At 52.6% G+C, this 21,679-nt stretch overlaps 1 protein-coding gene across 1 annotated transcript; it reads left to right on the top strand.

Annotated features, from left to right (window-relative positions):
- The first annotated feature begins 988 nt into the window (after window positions 1-988).
- On the top strand, window positions 989-19,475 carry RP1L1 (RP1 like 1). The gene is given in 6 exon segments (XM_050801077.1): window positions 989-1,597; window positions 9,183-9,324; window positions 12,206-15,564; window positions 16,150-17,773; window positions 17,810-18,862; window positions 18,865-19,475. Coding segments are annotated over 6 exon segments (7,398 nt in total).
- The last annotated feature ends 2,204 nt before the right edge of the window (window positions 19,476-21,679 follow it).

Below are 21,679 nucleotides of genomic sequence, written 5' to 3'. Positions count from 1 at the left end.
AAAGGTTCAAGGTTGGTGGAAGTGAGCAAGAGAAACAAGAGGAAGGAAAGAAATAAAGATGTATTGCCGGGTGTGGTGGCTCACGCCTGTAATCCCAGCACTTTGGGAGGCCAAGGTGGGTGGATTACCTGAGGTCAGGAGTTTGAGACCAGCCTGGTCATTATGGCAAAACTCCGTCTCTACAAAAATATAAAAATAGCTGGGTGTGGTGGCGTACACCTGTGATCCCAGCTACTCGGGAGGCTGAGGCACGAAAATCGCTTAAGCCCAGGAGATAGAGGTTGCAGTGAGCTGAGAGTGCACCACTGCACTCCAGCCTGGGCAACAGAGTGAGACTCTGTCTCAAAAACAATTAATACTTGCTCAGTGCCAGGTGCTTTCATGTCTAGACTCATCTGATGATCATAACCACTATGCAGTGTGGCTATGGCTGCGTTTTACAGATGGGGGCCACCAAAATCCAGATTGCATCCTTCACCTGGGCCACACAGGAGTAGGTGGTGGAGATGGAGTTTTTTGTTTTTTTTGTTTTTTGTTTTTTTTTTGAGACAGGGTCTTGCTATATTGCCCAGGCTAGAGTGCAGTGGCATGATCATGGCTCACTGCAGCCTTAGCCTGCCAGGCTCCAACCATCCTCCCACCTCAGCCTCCCAAGTAGCTGGGACCGCAGGTGCACACCATCTGGCTAATTTTTGTACTTTTGTAGAGATGGGGTTTTGCCATGTTGCCCAACTGGTCTCAAACTCCTGAGCTCAAGGGATCCACGGGGCTGGAATTTGAACTCAGATCTGTCCCATGCCCGGCTTTTGTCTTTCCTTCTGTTCCATCCAAATAGATTCGCCTGCCTCTCCATAGTGGTGTGGAGCACATTCGGGGTGGGCAGGAAGCACCTCTATAAAGACGGGGAGAGACAGGAAATGTCAGTCCCCCACGCTGCTCTCTGACCCCCCTTCCTCTGACCTGTTACAGCTGCCGGAGCCCCCACACCATGAACAGCACCCCGAGGGATGCCCAGGCCCCGCGCCACCGTGAGTGCCTCCTGCCCTCTGTGGCTCGCACGCCCTCAGTCACCAAGGTCACACCAGCCAAGAAGATCACCTTCCTCAAGCGAGGGGATCCGCAGTTTGCTGGGGTCCGCCTGGCCGTTCACCAGCGCGCCTTTAAGACCTTCAGCGCCCTCATGGACGAGCTCTCCCAGCGCGTGCCTCTCTCCTTTGGGGTGCGCTCCGTCACCACACCCCGGGGCCTGCACAGCCTCAGCGCCCTGGAGCAGCTGGAAGATGGTGGCTGCTACTTCTGCTCTGATAAGAAACCCCCCAAGACCCCCAGTGGGCCAGGCCGGCCACAGGGGAGAAGTCCCACTGCTCAGCAGCTGCGGGATATCCAAGGCCGGCGTGAAGCCCCAGGAAGCTCCTCCTCCCGGAAGAGTCTTAAAACCCCCCGGAGGATGCTGCTGGTTAAGAACATGGACCCACGCCTCCAGCAGACAGTGGTTCTCAGTCACAGGAATACTAGGAACCTGGCCGCCTTTCTCAGCAAAGCCTCAGATCTCCTGCGCTTTCCTGTGAAGCAGCTGTACACGACCAGCGGGAAAAAGGTAGGCTGTCGGGGTCTGACAGTTCCTTGAAAAAGTTCTTTAGACCTCAGGTCAAAATACTCACGTGGAAGAGGGAGATTATTCCTTAAAAAGAGGCATTTGATTGCCCTGCTACTAATTAAAGGTGAATAGCATGGAGACACTCAGTCAAGTCAATTAATCAACAAGCAGCTGTAATTCACGTTTTTAGGTACATTTAGAGAGCATGTGGGCATGTGGTAAGTGGCAGGCATTGTGCCTTGCATACTCTTTTTTTTTGAGACGGAGTTTAACTCTTGTCGCCCAGGCGGGAGGACCATGTCGCAATCTCGGCTCACTGCAACCTCTGCCTTCCGGGTTCCAGTGATTCTCCAGTGCCTCAGCCTCCAAGTAGCTGGGATTACAGGCATGTCCCACTATGCCCAGCTAATTTTGTAGTTTTAGTAGAGACAGGGTTTCTCCATGTTGGTCAGGCTGGTCTCCAACTCCCAACCTCAGGTGATCCACCCGCTTCGGCCTCCCAGGTGATCCACCCGCTTCGGCCTCCCAAAGTCCTGGGGATTACAGTTGTGAGCCACCGCGCCCAGCAGCCTTGTGTACTCTTATTGTTGTCTTATCCAGTAACCTATTATTGCAGGAGTTCAGTGCAGGAAACAAACTACTCAAGATACCTTAAGTAGAAAGTGATTTAATACAGGGCATTGGAGGGCTTCATCTCTGGGAAGCCAGAGAGTGAATTGGAAGCTGGGTCTGCAGGAATGGCTCCCAGCACGTGCAGGAAGCTACTACCTCTGCTGGAAGCCGCTATGATTATTGAGTTTAAGGACATTTGTGAATGTAATTTTTGCCTTTCCAGGTTCTGCAGAACATGAATTTCCACCAAAGGTGGGCAGAGCAGAGGATGGAGGTTGACTGATCTAATTCACAGTCTCCTCAAGATTCAGTCCTGTTGCTACTCAACATCTGTATGCACCACTCCATCAATACTTCTTAAACATCACATCACTGGGCATGGTGGCTCACGCCTGTAATCCCAGCACTTTGGGAGGCTGAAGCAGGCGGATCACCTGCGGTCAGGATTTCGAGATCAGCCTGGCCAACATGGCGAAACCGCATATCTACTAAAAATACAAAAATTAACCAGGTGTGGTGGTGCACACCTGTAATCCCAGCTACTCAAGAGGCTGAGGCAGGAGAATCGCTGGAACCTGGGAGGCAGAGGCTGCAGTGAGCCAAGGTCGTGCATTGCACTCCAGCCTGGGTGACAGAGCCACACTCCATCTCAAAAAAAAATCATAACATCATTACAAAAACTTCATTATAAACATCAGCTACAGCAACATGCCCTCATGTAGTAATAGAGCTCTCCCTCCGACAATAAAAAACACATTCACCTTCTCCCCACAATCACATTATCACTGGACCCTTCTATTCTGTGACAACCTCACCTTGATATCATCTGTCTCAAGGTCTACTTATGTAGTTCAGCACCATCAAAGTACCCTATGTTAAGTAGTATAGGAAATAAAGAGCAAAGAAAAGGGAAATTGATTAATATGTATACCTAGCAGAGTTGTGAAAAAAATTAGACTACTTCAAGGCCATCGTTGGTGTTTAAAGCTTCTTTCCACTCTCCACTCCCTGTTCCTCTGTCTCCCACCAGCACCTCAGCTGATTATGGTTATGTACTTGGCAGAGTGACCCAACCATATTCCTCAGGGGTCTGAGCCTTTGGGGTTCCTCACTACATGGGGCTTCCATGGTCTTCTGTTCATGTTTATCCCTGGACATGACAGCCAATGGGCTGTGTGTGGAATAGATGACTTCCTCCCTGTCCCATTGTGTAATAGTAGCCCTATTTCCCCCTTGGACAATCAGAACCAGCCACCCCATCCAACACAGAACCTCCTCGTTACCTATTGGTTCATTGTCATGAGAAGCCTTGTACGTACCAGGTGACCATCTCAGCTTTCAGCTCCATGGGGCCACTGTTGTGTCTTCCTTTTTTTTTTTTTTTTTTTTTTTTGAGACAGAGTCTCACTCTTGTCGCCCAGGCTGGAGTGCAGTGGCGCAATCTCGGCTCACTGCCACCTCTGCCTCCTGGATTCAAGCAATTCTCCTGCCTCAGCCTCCTTGGGATTATAGGCATCCACCACTATGCCCAGCTAATTTTTGTAATTTTAGTAGAGATGGAGTTTCACCATGCTGGCCAGGCTGGTCTCGAACTCCTGACCTCAGGTGATCCACCCGCCTCAGCCTCCCAAAGTGCTGAGACTACAGGCATGAGCCACCGTGCCCAGCCCACTGTTTTGTCTTCTAAGGGGGAACATTCTCCCTTGGGTCCTGAGACCTCCAAACCCACGCCATAACCCATGCAGCTTACTTCTATCCAAAGAACTAATTTTGTAGCAAAAGAAGTGAGACAGTGGACTAACACCCATGGAATTCACTTTATAGCTTGCAGAGACTGAAACTGCTGGGATGGAAAGCCAAATGTTTGCAGTGAGGTCACAGGTGTAGTAGACTAAGACACAGGTGTGCTAGTCGCCAGAGAAACAGCACTATGTATCAGTTGCCAGTTCAGAGCACATATCACATTCTGTAAGACGACACCCCAACATCATAAAGTGATGTCTTCCAGCTGCTGTCCAAACTGAATCTTCCGTAGAATATTCCATTGTTCTATAAGTTAGAGCTACTTTGCATGATGGGGTACATGGCCACACAGTGAGTTTCATGGGTGTTAGTCCATCTTCTCACATCTTTGCTATAAAATCAGTCTTTTGGGTGGAAATAATCTTCATGGGTTTTGGCAAGGATGAGCAAGGCGTTCAGTGAGTCCATGGAGGGTGGAGAAGGATGATGGCCAGGTGCAAAATCTACCTGTGAAGCAGGATTACAGTTGGCACAGATTGCTGAATGCCACCAAATCAGAGGAGTTCTTTCCACCAGGGGTCTGGCTGTATCCCTCAAGGTCTGATACGAATCATTGGTCTCTGCCTTTAGCAGATCAGGCCCCGAGCAGAGGTGGCAGCCAAGTTTGCTTGAATGGAGTGGAGCGTCTGCTGCTAGTTGATGCTTCTGTGCCACTTTGTTCAGGAACTGCCTGAGCATGCCCTGGGGTGGCTGAAGGAAGAGGATGATTGACTCTACAGAGCTGGTCAATGTATCCTCAGGATTTTCACTTTTTGGTAAACAACCACATGGGACACCAATGTTCTTACCCTCTAGGCCAGTTCTCAACAATCCATTCACAGGTCCTTCTCTGGACTTCCTGTCACCCATCCTCCAGTCCCCTTCCTTTCAAGCCCCTTGATTGTCAGATTTAACTGCTAACCATTGCCCATAAATTGCTCTAGAACCTCTTGCCATTGCTTCTTCTGAGTAGTCACCAAATCACACTGTCTCCTGGGTTTCCCTTCCCCACTGCCCTTCATGGCCAAACCGGGTCTGTCATGCAGCAGTCAACTCTTGGTCATGTCAACATACTCTGTGCAACCGTCTGAAAGCCAGAATTGAATCTTTTCTTCTTCAGTTAGCTGGGAGGGGGAATTTCCCAGGAAGTCATAGGTGGATGCAACAGGAGGAGATAAGCTGGGGTGTGAGCCACCTTCTCGAGCAACTTAACTGAGGCCTCAGTCAAGCTTCTTGAGCCTGATCTAGTCCATGTCATCTCCACCTGGTGATCAGGGACCACTTCTGCACACCACCCCTGCTTTGTGGCTTGATGGAACAGCTAACACCCAGTTCAGTTGTCTTTCAGCCACCAGCAGAAGCAGTTCTGCGTTTGAGTTTTGACAAGAGAAAAGAGACTCTTTGACAGCAGTTGCAGAAGCCCCCAAGTCCTCTGGTCATCCTTGAACCAGGGCTTAGACCTTGAGCTTGCCATTTTTCAAAAGTCAGAAGCAGCCAGCCCACTCCATAGCCCTTGCAGCTCTTACTCTCATTGTAAGAGGCTATCCCGGCAGCCAGTGGAGGGTCAAAGTCCTGTTCTCAGGAAGCACTACTTTCTACTATCAGAGGGACCACCTAAGAACCCTTTTGTCACTGTGTGCCATGCGCTATGAGTGTCCCATTGTCACCAGTTTATCACCACCTTCAAATCAACCAGATGAGAACACAAATCCCAGATTCCTATCCTTGAAGGTTCATTGCCTGCAGCCACCTGTGATGTGATACACTGTATCATCCATGCTTCAGTACAGGAAACAGAATCCTCTCTCAGCATCTTTTTTTTTTTTTTTTTTTTTTTGAGATGGAGTCTCCCTTTGTCACCCAGGCTGGAGTGCAGTGGCGTGATCTTGGCTTACTGCAACCTCTGCCCCCTAGGTTCAAGCAATTCTCCTGCCTCAGCCTCCCTGAGTAGCTGGGACTACAGGCACCTGCCAACATGCCCAGCTAATGTTTTTTTTTTGTTTTTTTGTTTGTTTGTTTGTTTGTTTGTATTTTTAGTAGAGATGAGGTTTCACCATGTTGGCCACGCTGGTCTTGAACTCTTGACCTCAGGTGATCTGCCCACCTTGGCAGCCCAAAGTGTTGGGATTACAGGCGTGAGCCACTGTGCCCAGCCCTCTCTCGGCATCTTAAGCAAGAAGGAATTACACTCAGAGGGTTTGATGCTTAGAGATTCAGTGAAAGGCTGGAGGAACACAGGCTGGGTTCCTGGAAAAGATTCCCAGAATGTCACAGACCGACCTGTCCGGGATGTCTAGGAAATGAGGAAAGTGGGTTTGGGGGGTTGCCTCTGGAATGACTGAGCTCTGAATTACTCCACCATTGCTGGGATCCCAAATGGGAAGATGTTGGGTACTAGAACAACGAGGGCGTCTTTTGATATCTCAGCGGCACACACCTCTCTGCATCTTTGACTTCCTTTTGCTTGTGGCAAGAGTCAGGAACAAAAGGAAGATGGCCCCTGCTTCACTGCCGTGTTCATGCCCTGTGCAAGTGCATCAGTTCGTGGGACTTATTTCGCATTTAGATCCTAAGCTGCGAGCGAGTTCAGGAAATGGGCTGGCAGCTTTCTAAACTCTGCAGTACTGGGCTAGGTGCGGTGGCTCACACCTGTAATCCCAGCACTTTGGGAGGCTGAGGCAGGTGGATCGCTTGAAGTCAGGAGTTCCAGACCAGCCTGGCCAACATGGGGAAACCCCGTCTCTACTAAAAATTCAAAATTAGCCGGGCATGGTGGTGTGTGCCTGCAGTCCCAGCTACTGGGAAGACTGAGGCAGGAAAATCGCTTGAACCCGGGAGGTGGAGGTTGAACCCGAGAGGTGGAGGTTGCGCCACTGCACTACAGCCTGGGTGACACAGCGAGGCTCCATCTCAAAAAACAAACAAGCATACAAAAAAAAAAAAAACACCACCGAAACCAAAACAAAGAAAGAAACCTGTGCAGTACTGGAACGCACACCAGAAAGACAGTGGGATAGAAGCAGCTGGTCTGGGGCATAGCGTGCACCACACAAACTCATGAGGTAGCTGATATTACTATTATTAATTTATTAATTACTATTACTAATATTTGATTCAGGGTCTGGTTCTGTTGCCCAGGTGTGAGTGCAGTGGCACAATCTCAGCTCATTGCAGCCTCAACCTCCTGGGCTCAAGTGAGCCTCCCATCTCAGCCTTCCAAGCAGCTGGGACTACAGGCACATGCCACTAAGCCTGGCTAATTTTATTGGGTTTTTTTGTTTGTTGTTTTTTTTTGTTTGTTTTTGAGATGGAGTTTCACTCTGTCACCCAGGCTGGAGTGCAGCGGTGTGATCTCGGCTCACTGCATCCTCTGCCTCCTGGGTTGAAGCACTTCTCTGCCTCCGCCTCCTGAGTAGCTGGGATTACAGGCACCCACCACCATGCCCGGCTAATTTTTTTTTTTTTTTTTGGTCTTTTTAGTAGAGATGGGGTTTCACCATGATGCCCAGGCTAATCTCAAACTCCTGGGCTCAAGGGATCTACCCGTCTCGGCCTCCCAAAGTGTTGAGATTACAGGCGTGAGCCACTGCATCTGGTAGCTGATATTATTATCCCCTTGGGACAGATAAGAAAAGTGAGGCACAGAGGTTAAGTAATTTGCCCCTAGTTGCATGACTGACCAATGATAGAGCCAACATTAATGCTTGGAAAATGAAAAAGAACAAGCTCTGTGCTTTAAAGATGGAAATACATCCCCAAGCGTTGCTAATTACGATGTAATGCAAGGATGCTTTTGAGTTAGTATGCATTACCGTGGACTAGCATGTGCCACATAAACAGACAAATGAGACGAGGTCCCCACCTTCAGTTAGCTGTAGTTTAGTGGGTGCGGTGATGGGGAGAGAGCTGGTATAACATGAGTGAACTGGAGAAAAAGACTTCGGATATTTTCACCTAGACTTATTGCAGAGCTGTGAGAGTTTCTGTAAATATAATGACCTCATTTCTCCCCAGGAAGGACTGCGACATGATTATCAACTTTCAGGTTCCCTCCTGGATAGTCATTCTTGAAAATGCTCCTTTTCCTGTAGATTTTAGACTTCTACCTCTCCCTAGGAATGGGAGCATCATTTAGTCTTCAATTTTTTCTTCTTCCTTGGAGAGTTTGATTCCCTAGAAGCATGGCTACATCCATGAATTGATAGACTTGGGTCATGTTTGAAATTTTTGATGGACTAGGAATCTAAATCAAAGAAGAAATGGACCTCGTCATTTAAAACAAACGTCTAATTACCTAGGCTGAAAGATCTGGTGCACAACACACTTCTATGACATTTTTTGGGGAAGAGAATGTAATATTCCCTCTTTTTTTCATTTTTTTGTTAATGAGTATATCCTTATAATTTTAGAGAATGAAAAAGAATGTGCTCTGTGCTTTAAAGATGGAGTACATTCCCCAGCATTGCTAATTACAATGTAATCCCATCAGTAGTGCAAACCCTCAGATCTGCAGGCGTCTCTGGGTCCAGGAACCTGTTTCCTGGAATGGAATCCTGCCCTGAGCCTGCCCTGAGCCCAGGAGTGGGCAGGGGACATTCTGATGGGTCTGGGGAGGGTCAGGAGCCCAGAGACCATTGCGGGAGTCTGGAAGGGAAGGGGTCCCTGTAGGAAGAGTGGTGCCTAGCCCCTGTCGCCTCCACTTGGGCAGAGGCAGGGACAGAGGCAACAGACTCAGATTGTACCAGAAAACACAGGTCGGGCAGCACAGAGGCTCCTCCATTTCGGAAAAGGGTGAGAGTGAATCGGGCCCCGCTGTGGGAGCTGGAGGGCGTGCTGCTCCAGTTGCTTCAGGGAATACATATTCTGGAGGGTGGACGTGTGGGCAGAAATGCAGCCTACAGAAGTCTTTTGCAGCAGGGGCATCCAGAGTGCCCTTTGATCACAGGCCTCACATGTGGTGGAAGGAGGGGTATAGGTAGAGCAGGAGATCATGGTGGTGGGACCTCAGCCTCCAGCCAGTGATGGAGGTGTTATGGGGAGTGGATAAGACCCCTCCTTGGACCAGGAGTCTGGAGTGAGATGTGCAGAAATCAGGACAGGGCTGGTGAGACTGGATTCTTCCTCCCCCAGGCCTCAGGGTAGAGGGGTTTCTGCAGCCCAGGCCTCCTGACCCCACCCGCTCCTCCCTCAGGTGGACTCGCTGCAGGCTCTGCTGCACAGCCCTTCTGTGCTGGTGTGTGCCGGGCATGAGGCCTTCAGACCCCCAGCCATGGAAAATGCCAGGAGAAGTGAAGCTGAAACTTTATCTGGGCTGACTTCAAGAAACAAAAACAGTGAGTTGGTTTTTGGGTTTCCCCCATCTGATTTGCACTGGATGGTGGTTCAGTAGGGTTGAGTGGATACCCTTCCAGGTAATCCAGGAAACTTCCCTTTGGCCCCAAATCTCGGGTATCCCAGTAATGTTGGGATGTCTCTTGCCTCTTCCTCCTTCTCAGTACTGTCAACCTGACTTGGGTTGAACATTTGACCAAGATAGGAGAGGACAGTGTTTGGTATATAAAAGGAACAGAGGTTGGGCACGGTGGCTCATGTCTGTAATTCCAGCAGTTTGGGGGGCCAAAGCGAGAGGATTGCTTGAGTTCAGGAGTTGGACACCAGCCTGGGCAACATAATGAGACACTGTCTCTAAAAAAAAATACAAAAAAATAAGCCAGGCATAATGGCACATGCCTATAGCTCCAGCTACTTGGGAGGCTGAGGTGGGAGGATCACTCGAGCCCAGGAGGTTGAGGCTGCAATGAGCTGTGATCACACCATTTCACTGCAGCCTGGGTGACACAGCAAGATCATGTCTCAAAATAAATAAATAAATACATGGAACAGGGTTAAGTTATCTTGAACTTGAAGTTTCTAGAATCTAAAATAAATTTTATTAAGAACCACAGGTGCAGAGGCTCACACCTATATTCCCAGCAATTTGAGAGGCCAGGACAGGAGGATCACTTGAGCCCAGGAGTTCAAGACAAGCCTAGACAACAGAGCAAGACCCTGCCTCTACCACAAACATAAATAAGTAAATGAACAAATTACCCAGGCATGGTGGCACATGCCTGTGGTCCCAGCTACTCAGGAGGCTGAGGCGGCAGGATGATTGGAGCCCAGGAGTTTGGGACTTCAGTGAGTCACAATCGTGCCACTGCTCTCCAGCTTGGGCAACAGAGACCCTGTCTCAAAAAAGAAACAACTACAGTGGCCATGACATCATGGCAGCAATGGGCCCTGTGTGTGGCGCTGCATCCTTTAAGGGTCACGATGATCTCAGACAACAGTGGTGGCCGGCACGGAGGTCAAAAGGACTAAAACTAACCATGACCACGGATCATCCATCCATCCATCCATCCATCCATCCATCCATCCAACCAACCATATATCCAGCCAAAGAGCCACAGTCTGGACTATGTTATTTTCTAAAACCACACACTTATTTTTAAAAGCACAATTAACAAATGCAGTCTGACAATGGAAAAATTTGGTGAGTAAACAAAGTACTATCCTTTGTGAAAAGCTCAGAAACACCAACAAGGACAGGCTCGGTGATCACTGTAGGCCAGGCACTGGAGGCACAAGGACAGTTTACTCTGGGCTCCTCCCTGGAGGAGTCCCCAGTCGCATTTGGTCCCTGTGGAGGGGCAGGACTGGGTAAAGTCATCCTCTGCCCAGATGTGCACCTGGGGTCTGTTCTTTTGCTGGTCATCAGCTCAGCCTCTGTCTGTTAGCCCTGCCCTCTTGCCACATGTTGGCTCAGGAGATGGAATTTGAAAGCACTTAGGGGCTTCATTCATTCATTCTTTCTTTTTTTTTTTTCCTTTTTCCTTTCTTCTTTTTTTTTTTTTTTTTTTTCTGAGACGGAGTCTTGCTCTGTCACCCAGGCTGGAGTGCAGTGATGTGAATTAGGTTCACTGCAACCTCCCCCTTTGGGGTTCAAGTGATTTTCATGCCTCAGCCTCCCGAGTAGCTGGGATTACAGTCACCCACCACCACGCCCAGCTAATTTTTTGTGTTTTTAGTAGAGACAGGGTTTCCCCACATTGCCTAGGCTGGTCTTGAACTCCTGACCTCAGGTGATCCGCCTGCCTTGGCCTCCCAAAGTGCTGGAATTACAGGCGTGAGCCACCGCACCTGACTCATTTTTTCTTAGAGCCACTCCTTTGCATCCCCAGTGGCCCTTTCTTCTTCTCTTTTTCATGGCTGGGGTGCAGGCTTGACTAGCAGGACCTGATATCTCCAGCCCAGGTCCTTCCCTGAAGTCATTTATCAACCCAGGAGCTTGATGAGGGTGAAAAATCACCACTAATAATCACAGAGCATATAACAGTTTACAATCAGGGTCATATGCAGCAGTTTATTGATTTCACCTGCTGTGCTGGGTGTGGGTACGAGGAGGGCCAAGAGCAAGCTCTCGGCACTGCCACTCTGCCTGCCAAGTCTGCCATCTCTTGAGAGCCTACTGTGTGCTAGCAACTATAGAGGAAGTTTTATATGCATAGCCATGCATCAATACGAACTCAACCAATCAATATTATTATGCTTATTTTATGGTTCAGAAAACAGGCTCTGCCAAAAACTATGCAGCTAGTAAGTGGCAGAGTTGAGATTGAATTCAGACTCAAGTTCTCCTTGCTAGACGATGCCAGTTCACAGACTGGTAGCTCTGTGGACTGTCATTCTAGAGTAGCTCTGCCCTTATCATGCTTTTTTTTTTTCTTTTCTTTTTTTAATGGTCTTGCTCTGTCATCCAGGCTGAAGTGCAGTGGCATAGAGCTCACTGCAGCCTCGAACTCTGGGACTCAGGGGATTCTCCTGCCTCAGCCTTCCAAGTAGCCAGGAAGCTGGGACTGTAAGGCCATACATACTACTGTGCTCAGCTAATTATTTTTTAATTATTATTATTATTTTTTTTGTAGAGATGGTGTCTCACTAAGTTGCCCAGGCTGGTCTTGAAACCCCAAGCTCAAGTAGTCCTCCCGCCTCGGCCTCCCAAAGTGCTTGGATTACAGGCCTGAGCCACCGTGCCCAGTTGTTACCGTGCATTTTGGAGGCAGTGGTGGTGTTCAGGTCGTGGGAGGCTCATGACTATTTTATTCCTTTACCCTGATGCTGTCCCCATGGCTCACAATCTTTTCCTCTTTTCTTTTCCTCTTCACTGCGTGCCAGGGAGCTGGGGGCCAAAGACTAAGCCGAGTGTGATCCATTCACGGTCCCGGCCAGGCAGCAGGCCGCAGCCGCCAGAGAGGCCTGTTCCTAGCAACCCCCCAGTGGGCCCTGCTCCTGACAGGCACCCTCAGGACACGCCAGCGCAGCCGGGCCCGCTGGTGGCCGGCGATGACATGAAGAAGAAGGTCCGCATGAATGAGGACGGCAGCCTGTCCGTGGAGATGAAAGTCCGCTTCCACCTGGTCGGCGAGGACACACTCCTGTGGTCCCGGAGGATGGGCAGGGCCAGCGCCCTCACGGCGGCCAGCGGGGAAGACCCCATTCTGGGGGAGGTGGACCCCCTCTGCTGTGTGTGGGAGGGCTACCCTTGGGGCTTCTCTGACCCTGGGGTGTGGGGACCCCGGCCCTGCAGGGTGGGATGTGGGGAAGCCTTTGGCCGAGGCGGGCAGCCAGGGCCCAAGTATGAAATCTGGACGAATCCCCTGCATGCCTCCCAGGGAGAGAGAGTGGCGACTCGGAAGAGGTGGGGGCTGGCCCAGCACGTCCGCTGCAGTGGCCTGTGGGGCCACGGGGCTGCCGGGAGGCAGAGATGCAGCCTGGACAGTGCCAGCCCAGCCTCCAGCACCGGCCACCCCGAGGGCTCAGAGCCAGACTCCTCCTGCTGCCCCAGGACCCCGGAAGACAGGGTGGACAGCGGCAGCCCCTCTGCCCAGAGAGGGGCTGAGCGGGAAGCTGGAGGGAGCCTGGGTGAGGACCCCAGCCTATGCACAGATGGAGCCGGGCTGGGCAGCCCAGAGCAAGGCGGCCGCCTGACACCCAGGGCCCGGAGTGAGGAGGGGGCTTCTTCCGACTCGTTGGCCAGAACCGGGTCTCACGAGGGATCCAGCGAATGGGGCGGGCAGCCCCGGGGCTGCCCAGGCAAGGCAAGGGCTGAGACCTCTCAGCAGGAGGCCACCAAGGGAGGCAACCCTGGTTCTCCAGCTCCAAGTCTTTCATCTTTAAGGAGTGAGGATCTGCAGGCAGAGATGCAAGGACGGGGCACCGAGCAGGCCAGGGGGGCGTCTGTGAAGAGGGAGCCTCTGGTTCCTGGCCTTTCTGGCTCCTGGGACTCGGAAGGAGCCTCTTCTACCCCTTCCACCTCCGCTTCATCCCAGCAGGAGCGGAGAAGGCACAGAAGCCGGGCCAGTGCGACGTCCTCACCCAGCAGCCCTGGCCTTGGCCGAGTGGCCCCGAGAGGCCATCCCAGGCAGTGTCACTACTGCAAGGACACCCACAGCCCGCTGGACTCCTCTGTAACCAAGCAAGTGCCGAGGCCTCCTGAGCGGCGAAGGGCCTGCCGGGATGGCTCAGTGCCACGATCTTCTGGAAGCTCATTGAGCACCAGGACACAGGCCTCCGGGAACCTGAGACCTCCCTCCTTGGGATCTCTTCCTTCCCAGGACCTTCTGGGAATCAGCAGTGCCACTGTCACTCCTGCAGGACACTCAGATTGTGCTTCTGGGGTCTCCCCCTGCAATGCTCCCTCTGTCGGGTGGGCAGGGGACACGGGGTCCAGGACATGCTCGCCGGACCCCACACCACCCCACACATCTGACTCCTGCTCAAAATCTGGGGCTGCCAGCCTGGAGGAACAGGCCAGGGACACCCCCCAACCCTCCTCGCCCTTGATTCTGCAGGTTGGACAGCCTGAGCAAGGGGCGGCGGGCCCCCACCAAAGCTGCTGCCACTCACAGGCTGGGACGCAGCCGGCCGAAAAGGCCCAGCGGGGACCCTCCCCTGAGGCCCGCTGGCTGTGTGGCAGGTACTGTCCCACCCCGCCCAGGGGGCGGCCCTGCCCCCAGAGGCGCTCTTCCAGCTGTGGGAGCACCGGTAGCAGCCACCGAAGTGCTGCCCAGAGGCCAGGTGGGAGCCAGCAGAAGGAGGGGACACACCAGGCAGGCCCCACACCATCCCTGGAGCCCGGTTCAGGGGCATCGAGGAGAAGCAGTGCCAGCCAGGATGTGGGATCTGGGGGGCTGTCCCAGGAGGAGACCTTGAGGAGTTGGGGAGGCCCGCAGGGGCAGGAGGAGGCCAGCGGTGTGTCACCCAGCTCTCTGCCCCGCTCGTCTCCAGAGGCTGTGGTCCGCGAATGGCTGGACAACATTCCAGAAGAGCCCGTACTCATGACATATGAGATGGCGGACGACACCACAGGTGCAGCAGGGGGTGGCCTGAGAGGCCCCGAGGTGGACCCTGGGGATGACCATTCTCTGGAAGGCCTGGGGGAGCCAGCTCTGGCCAGACAACAGCCCCTGGAAGGGGACCCCGGCCAGGACCTGGAGCCAGAGGGAGCCCTCCCGGGGAGTAGTGATGCTGGTCCCCAATCAGGAGAGGGTGTTCCCCAAGGGGCAGCTCCAGAGGGAGTTTCCGAGGCCCCCGCAGAGGCCGGAGCGGACAGAGAGGACCCAGCCAGCTGCGGGGTGAGCCTGCGGGCACTTCCTGGTCGGGTGTCTGCCTCCACACAGATCATGAGGGCGCTGATGGGCTCCAAGCAGGGCCGGCCCAGCAGCATGCCCGAAGTGTCTAGGCCCATGGCCAGGAGACTCAGCCGCTCAGCCGGGGCCCTCATTACTTGTCTGGCCAGTCTTCAGTTCTTTGATGAAGACCTTGGGTCTCCTGCCAGCAAAGTGAGGTTCAAAGACTCCCCTCGGTACCAGGAGCTGCTCAGCATCTCAAAGGACCTGTGGCCAGGATGCGACCTTGGGGAAGACCAGTTAGACTCAGGCCTTTGGGAGCTCACATGGAGCCAGGCTCTGCCAGACCTTGGGTCCCAAGCCGTGACGGAGAACTTCACACCCACGTCCTCCTCTGGTGTGGATATCAGCAGTGGCTCCGGAGGCTCAGGGGAGAGCAGCGTACCCTGTGCCATGGACAGCGCCCTGGTCCCTGAGGGGACAGAGCTGTCCCTGAAAACCTCCAACCAGAGGCCTGATTCCAGAACTTCTGAGAACCCAGGGGATCTGGAAAACCAACAGCAGTGTTGTTCCCCAGCCTTCTTGAACTCCCGAGCCTGTGCTTGTGCCACCAATGAGGATGAAGCAGAAAGAGACGGTGAGGAGCAGAGGGCGAGCTTGAACCTGGAGCAGTTAGCTGAAAACACAATGCAAGAAGAGGTGCAATTAGAGGAAAGTAAAGAAGAAACAGAGGGAGGAGGGCTGCAAGAAGAGGGGCTGCAGTTAGAGGGAACTAAAGAAACAGAAGGGCTGCAAGAAGAGGGGGTGCAGTTAGAGGAAACTAAAACAGAAGAAGGGCTGCAAGAAGAGGGGGTGCAGTTAGAGGAAACTAACGGAACAGAAGGAGAAGGACAGCAAGAAGAAGAGGTGCAGTTAGAGGAAATTAAAGAAGAAACAGGAGAAGGGCTGCAAGAAGAGGGGGTGCAGTTAGGGGGAACTAAAGAAACAGAAGGGCTGCAAGAAGAGGGGGTGCAGTTAGAGGAAACTAAGGGAACAGAAGGAGAAGGACAGCAAGAAGAAGAGGCGCAGTTAGAGGAAATCAAAGAAGAAACAGGAGGAGAAGGGCTGCAAGAAGAGGGTGTGCAGTTAGAAGAAACTAACGGAACAAAAGGAGAAGGACAGCAAGAAGAAGAGGCGCAGTTAGAGGAAATTAAAGAAGAAACAGGAGGAGAAGGGCTGCAAGAAGAGGGGGCGCAGTTAGAGGAAACTAAAGGAACAGAAGAAGGACAGCAAGAAGAAGAGGCGCAGTTAGAGGAAATTAAAGAAGAAACAGAAGGAGAAGGACCACAAGAAGAGGGGGCGCAGTTAGAGGGAACTAAAGAAACAGAAGGGCTGCAAGAAGAGGGGTTGCAGTTAGAGGGGACTAAAGGAACAGAAGAGGAAGGGCATCAAGAAGAGGGGGCGCAGTCAGAGGAAACTAAAGGAACAGAAGGAGGACAGCAAGAAGAAGAGGCGCAGTTAGAGGAAATTAAAGAAGAAACAGGAGGAGAAGGGCTGCAAGAAGAGGGGGCGCAGTTAGAGGAAGTTAAAGAAGGACCAGAAGGAGGACTGCAAGAAGAGGCTCTTGAAGAGGGTCTCAAAGAGGAAGGGCTTCCAGAAGGAGGAAGCGTCGGCCGGCAGGAATTGTCAGACGCCGGCTCTCCGGGTGGGGAAGGCTCCTGGGAAGATGACCCAATACAGGAGGAGGAAGGGGGAAGAGCCTCTGCAGAGCCGTGCCCCCCAGAGGGCACAGAGGAACCCACAGAACCCGCTAGTCATCTCAGCGAGACGGACCCAAGTGTCAGCGAGAGTCAAAGTGGCTCCCAGCTTGAGCCTGGCTTGGAAAAGCCGCCCGGAGCCGCCATGATGGGCCAGGAGCACACGCAGGCCCATCCCCCGCTGGGGGCTGCAGAGAGGAGCTCTTCGGTGGCCTGCAGAGCGGCTCTGGACTGCGACCCCATCTGGGTGTCCGTGTTGCTGAAGAAGATGGAGAAGGCCTTCCTGGCCCACCTTTCCGGCGCAGTGGCTGAGCTCCGAGCGCGCTGGGGCCTCCAGGACAGTGACCTGCTGGACCAGATGGCGGCCGAGCTGCAGCAGGATGTGGCCCGGCGCCTCCAGGACAGCACCGAGAGAGAGCTCCAGAAGCTCCAGGGCCGGGCGGGGCGGATGGTGCTGGGGCCTCCCAGGGAGGCCCTCACTGGGGAGCTGCTCCTGCAGACCCAGCAGCGCAGACACCGTCTCCGGGGCCTGCGCAACCTCTCGGCCTTCTCTGAGCGGACCCTGGGCCTGGGGCCCTTCTCCTTCACCCTGGAGGACGAGCCAGCCCTCAGCACTGCCCTGGGGAGCCAGCTGGGCGAGGAGGGGGAGGGCGAGGAGTTCTGTCCCTGCGAGGCCTGTGTGAGGAAGAAAGTGAGCCCTGCGTCCCCCAAGGCCACAATGGGGGCAACCAGAGGTCCCATCAAAGAGGCCTTTGACCTGCAGCAGATTCTGCAGAGGAAGAGGGAAGAACACACCGATGGGGAGGCAGCAGAGGTGGCCCCTGGCGGGACCTGCACAGACCCCACGAGCACCAGGACTGTCCAGGGAGCGGAGGGAGGGCCAGGGCTGGGGCTGGGCCACGGGCCTGGAATGGACCAGGGTGAGGATGGTGAGGGAAGCCAGAGACTCGACAGAGACAAAGATCCCAAACTCGGGGAGGCAGAGGGAGATACAATGGCTCAGGAGAGAGAAGGGAAAATCCACAACAGCGAAACCAGTGTGGGCAGCGAGCTGGGGGAAGCCGAGCAGGAGGGAGAGGGCATAAGTGAAAGGGGAGAAACTGGGGGCCAGGGCTCTGGGCATGAGGACAACTTGCAGGGTGAAGCTGTGACAGGAGGTGACCAAGATCCAGGACAGAGTGATGGGGCGGAAGGCATAGAGGCCCTGGAGGCTGAAGGGGAGGCCCAGCCAGAGTCCAAAGGTATAGAGGCCCAGGAGGCAGAAGAGGAGGCCCCGGAGGCTGATGGGGAGGCCCAGCCAGAGTCAGAAGGTGTAGAGGCCCGGGAGGTTGAAGGGGAGATGCTGGAAGCAGAAGGGGAGGCCCAGCCAGAGTCAGAAAGTGTAGAGGCTCAGGAGGCCCAGCCAGAGTCAGAAGGTATAGAGGCCCCAGAGGCAGAAGGGGAGGCCCAGGAGGCAGAAGGGGAGGCCCCCCCAGAGTCAGAAGGTGTAGAGGCCCCGGAGGCAGAAAAGGAGGCTCAGCCAGAGACAGAAAGTGTAGAGGCCCCAGAGACTGAAGGGGAGGTCCAGGAGGCAGAAGGGGAGGCCCCCCCAGAGTCAGAAGATGCAGAGGCCCGAGAGGCAGGAGAGGAGGCCCAGGAGGCAGAAGGGGAGGACCAGCCAGAGTCAGAAGTTGTACAGGCCCCAGAGATTGAAGGGGAGATGCAGGAGGCAGAAGGGGAGGCCCAGCCAGACTCAGAAGGTGTAGAGGCCCCAGAGGCTGAAGGGGAGGCCCAGGAGGCTGAAGGGGAGGCCCAGCCAGAGTCAGAAGTTGTAGGGGCCCCAGAGGTTGAAGGGGAGATGCAGGAGGCAGAAGGGGAGACCCAGCCAGAGTCAGAAGGTGTAGAGGCCCAAGAGGCAGAAGAGAAAGCCCAGGAGGCAGGAGAGGAGGCCCAGGAGGCTGAAGGGGAGGCCCAGCCAGAGTCAGAAAGTGTAGAGGCCCTGGAGGCTGAAGGGGAGGCCCAGCCAGAGTCAGAAAGTGTAGAGGCCCAGGAGGCTGAAGGGGAGGCCCAGCCAGAGTCAGAAAGTGTAGAGGCCCAGGAGGCTGAAGGGGAGGCCCAGCCAGAGTCGGAAGGTGTAGAGACCCCAGAGGCAGAAGAGGAGGGCCAACCAGAGTCAGAAGGTGTAGAGGCCCTGGAGGCTGATGAGGAGGCCCAGCCAGAGTCAGAAGGTGTCGAGGCCCCGGAGGCAGAAGGGGAGGCCCAGGAGGCAGAAGGGGAGGCCCAGCCAGAGTCAGAAGGTGTCAAGGCCCCGGATGCAGAAGGGGAGGCCCTGGAGGCTGAAGGGGAGGCCCAGCCAGAGTCAGAAGGTGTCAAGGCCCCGGAGGCAGAAGGGGAGGCCCAGGAGGCAGAAGGGGAGGCCCAGCCGGAGTCAGAAGGTGTCGAGGCCCCGGAGGCTGAAGGGGAGGCCCAGCCGGAGTCAGAAGGTGTCGAGGCCCAGAGGCTGAAGGGGAGGCCCAGCCAGAGTCAGAAGGTGTTGAGGCCCTGGAGGCTGATGAGGAGGCCCAGCCAGAGTCAGAAGGTGTAGAGGCCCTGGAGGCTGAAGGGGAGGCCCAGCCAGAGTCGGAAGGAGAAACTCAAGGTGAGAAAAAGGGGAGCCCTCAGGTCAGTCTAGGAGATGGCCAGTCTGTGGGGGCTTCTGAAAGCAACAGCCCAGTCCCCGAGGACAGGCCCACTCCACCCCCTTCCCCAGGTGGAGACACTCCTCACCAAAAGCCAGCCTCCCAGACAGGCCCTTCTTCCTCCAGAGCATCCTCTCAGGGCGACAGCTGGTGGAAAGACTCAGAAGACGGCCATGTATGTGGAGACACAAGGAGCCCTGACGCCAAGTCCGTGGGGGCCCCTCATGCAGAGAGGAAGGCCACCAGGATGTATCCAGAAAGTTCCACTTCTGAGCAAGAAGAGGCCCCTTCAGACACAAGGTCTCCAGAGCAGGGGGCCAGTGAAGGCTGTGACCCTCAAGAGGACCAGACACTCGGAAATCCTGCCCCCACCAAGGCAGTGGGCAGGGCAGACGGCTTTGGCCAAGATGACTTAGATTTCTAGACAAGATCAAGCTGCAAAATGCTCATGAGCTTGGGAGCTCTGTTTTTATTCATATTTTTCCTACAAAACTGAGCAACGCTCAGTCCACTGGAGATGTCCACAGCACATGGACGAAGACCAAGGACGTGCCAAGGACACAGCCTATGCCATGCTCTCCCGGGATTCTAAGTCCAGAAGCTTCAGAGAACTCTGTGGCCCGTCCCACACGCAGTGTGAAGAAACGGGGTCTGCGGATCTGCCTGGTTATCGGAGGCCAGCCCTGTTCCCATTCATTTGTCTTCAGAGCCCGAAAGATGGAACTGATTGGAAAGGCTCCAGTTTTGCTTTTGTTTGTGGGTTTGTTTTCTGCTAGCAAGTGTTTCTCTCCGTCTTTTCCCTATTGATCTCCTGTTACTTTTCTCCTTGGCCTCTGTTGGCACTCACCTCATTTGACTTTGAGGTACTGTTTTTCTAGTCTTGAATGTATTTGGTGACTGCAGAAATACTTGGGCAAAGCAGATAACTTCAGAGTCATTGGATAAAGTTTGTTCTCAGCCCCAAAGTCCAAGTTGCTTTTCCTCAATTCATACTTTTTGTAATGAAAAAATGGAAAATGCAAAAAAGCAGGTAGTAAGAAATAATCCCATCACTCAGAGACTTCTGTTAGCAATTGGATGTATTTCCTTCTCCTCCTTTTCTAACCATTTTACAGTTGAGATGATTCTTTATATATATATATATTTACACACGTTTTAAAAACTTAAAGAAGTAAGAATTTCCTCTATCTCTATTTATCATCATAAACCTATATTTTAACCCCTGAATAATGTACCGTTAATGAGTATATTGAATACTTTCTCATTTTCCTATTTTTAACCTTTTACATGGTTTCCCTTCTTTTGTTCTTAACACTTTTTTTTTTGTTCTTGAACTTTTGATTAATTCCTTAGGATAGACTCCCAGGCATGGAATTACTGGGCCAGAGGATATCAACATTTTTAAGGCTTTTGATATCCTGCAGCCAAATTGTTTTTTCTAAAGATCTGTACTCATGATGACAGTATGATCAGTGTTTGGTATTGTCATCAAAATTGAAAAATCATTTGGAAATTTTATTGGCAAAAAAATAGTACCTTATTGTAATGCGGTACTGTCTTAGATATATATTTGATAACTAATGAAATTAAAATTTTTTTCTAGGGTTTTAAAAAACTATTTGAATGTACATGATGTGTGCATGCTTTTGACCCATTTTTCTACTGAGATCCTAGCTGTTTTTTCTTTTAATGAATTGATTTGCCTGTGTCCTTTATAATTTTTTTAAATTCTATTTCTCATTTGTAAGATTTTAAAAATGGCCTCTCTGCACACCCTGCAAAAGCAGGGCTTAGACTGAGCCCCATGCAGGTAAGAGAGTTCCTGGACGGGGTAGAATGTCTTTGACTGGTTCTCACTGGCTTTCCTGCATATACCAGAGCATTTGGTGGCATCCAAATGTATTAAAATGGAGTCTGTGCTACAGTGGCAGGTGCTGCCCACTAGTTATCTAAATGTAGCCACACAAAGCAAAGGTTGGGTATCTGCTGTCTCTACGTGTCTGCAGTCTTCTATCTACAAGTGGAGATGTTATTTAAACATTTTGACATGTGCCAGGCGTGGTGGCTCACGCCTGTAATCCCAGCACTTTGGGAGGCCAAGGCGGGCAGATCACCTGAAGTCAGAAGCTCGAGACCAGCCTGGCCAACATGGTGAAACCCCATCTCTACTAAAAATACAAAAATTAGCAGGGTGTGGTGGTGCGTGCCTGTAATCCCAGCTACTCAGGAGGAGGCAGGAGAATCACTTGAACCCAGAAGGCGGAGGTTGCAGTGAGCCCAGACTGTGCCACTGTACTCCAGCCTGGGTGACAGAGCGAGACTCTGTCTCAAAAAAAAAAAAAAAAAAAAAAAAAAAAAAAAAAAGCATATTTCAAAAATATTCTGCAAAGGTGATTCCTTAAGGTGTTGACAATAAAAGCATAATTTTATATATATGTAAACTGTGATATATTTGGGGGGTAGTGTTTCTTCATATTGGATGAAGGGCTGGTGAAGAATTACACTCACAAGTCACATGTCAATCAGAACTGGCATCTTAGCTAGAAGCCCCCAGCGGAACAGATTGCACTGTGAGCTTGTTCTGGAAATGGTGACATGCAGGGGCGTGCAGCACTTGTCACTACTGGC

The sequence above is a fragment of the Macaca thibetana genome, chromosome 8, assembly GCF_024542745.1.
Source record: "Macaca thibetana thibetana isolate TM-01 chromosome 8, ASM2454274v1, whole genome shotgun sequence".
Lineage (NCBI taxonomy): Eukaryota > Metazoa > Chordata > Mammalia > Primates > Cercopithecidae > Macaca > Macaca thibetana.
This window is presented reverse-complemented; position numbering and strand designations above follow the sequence as displayed.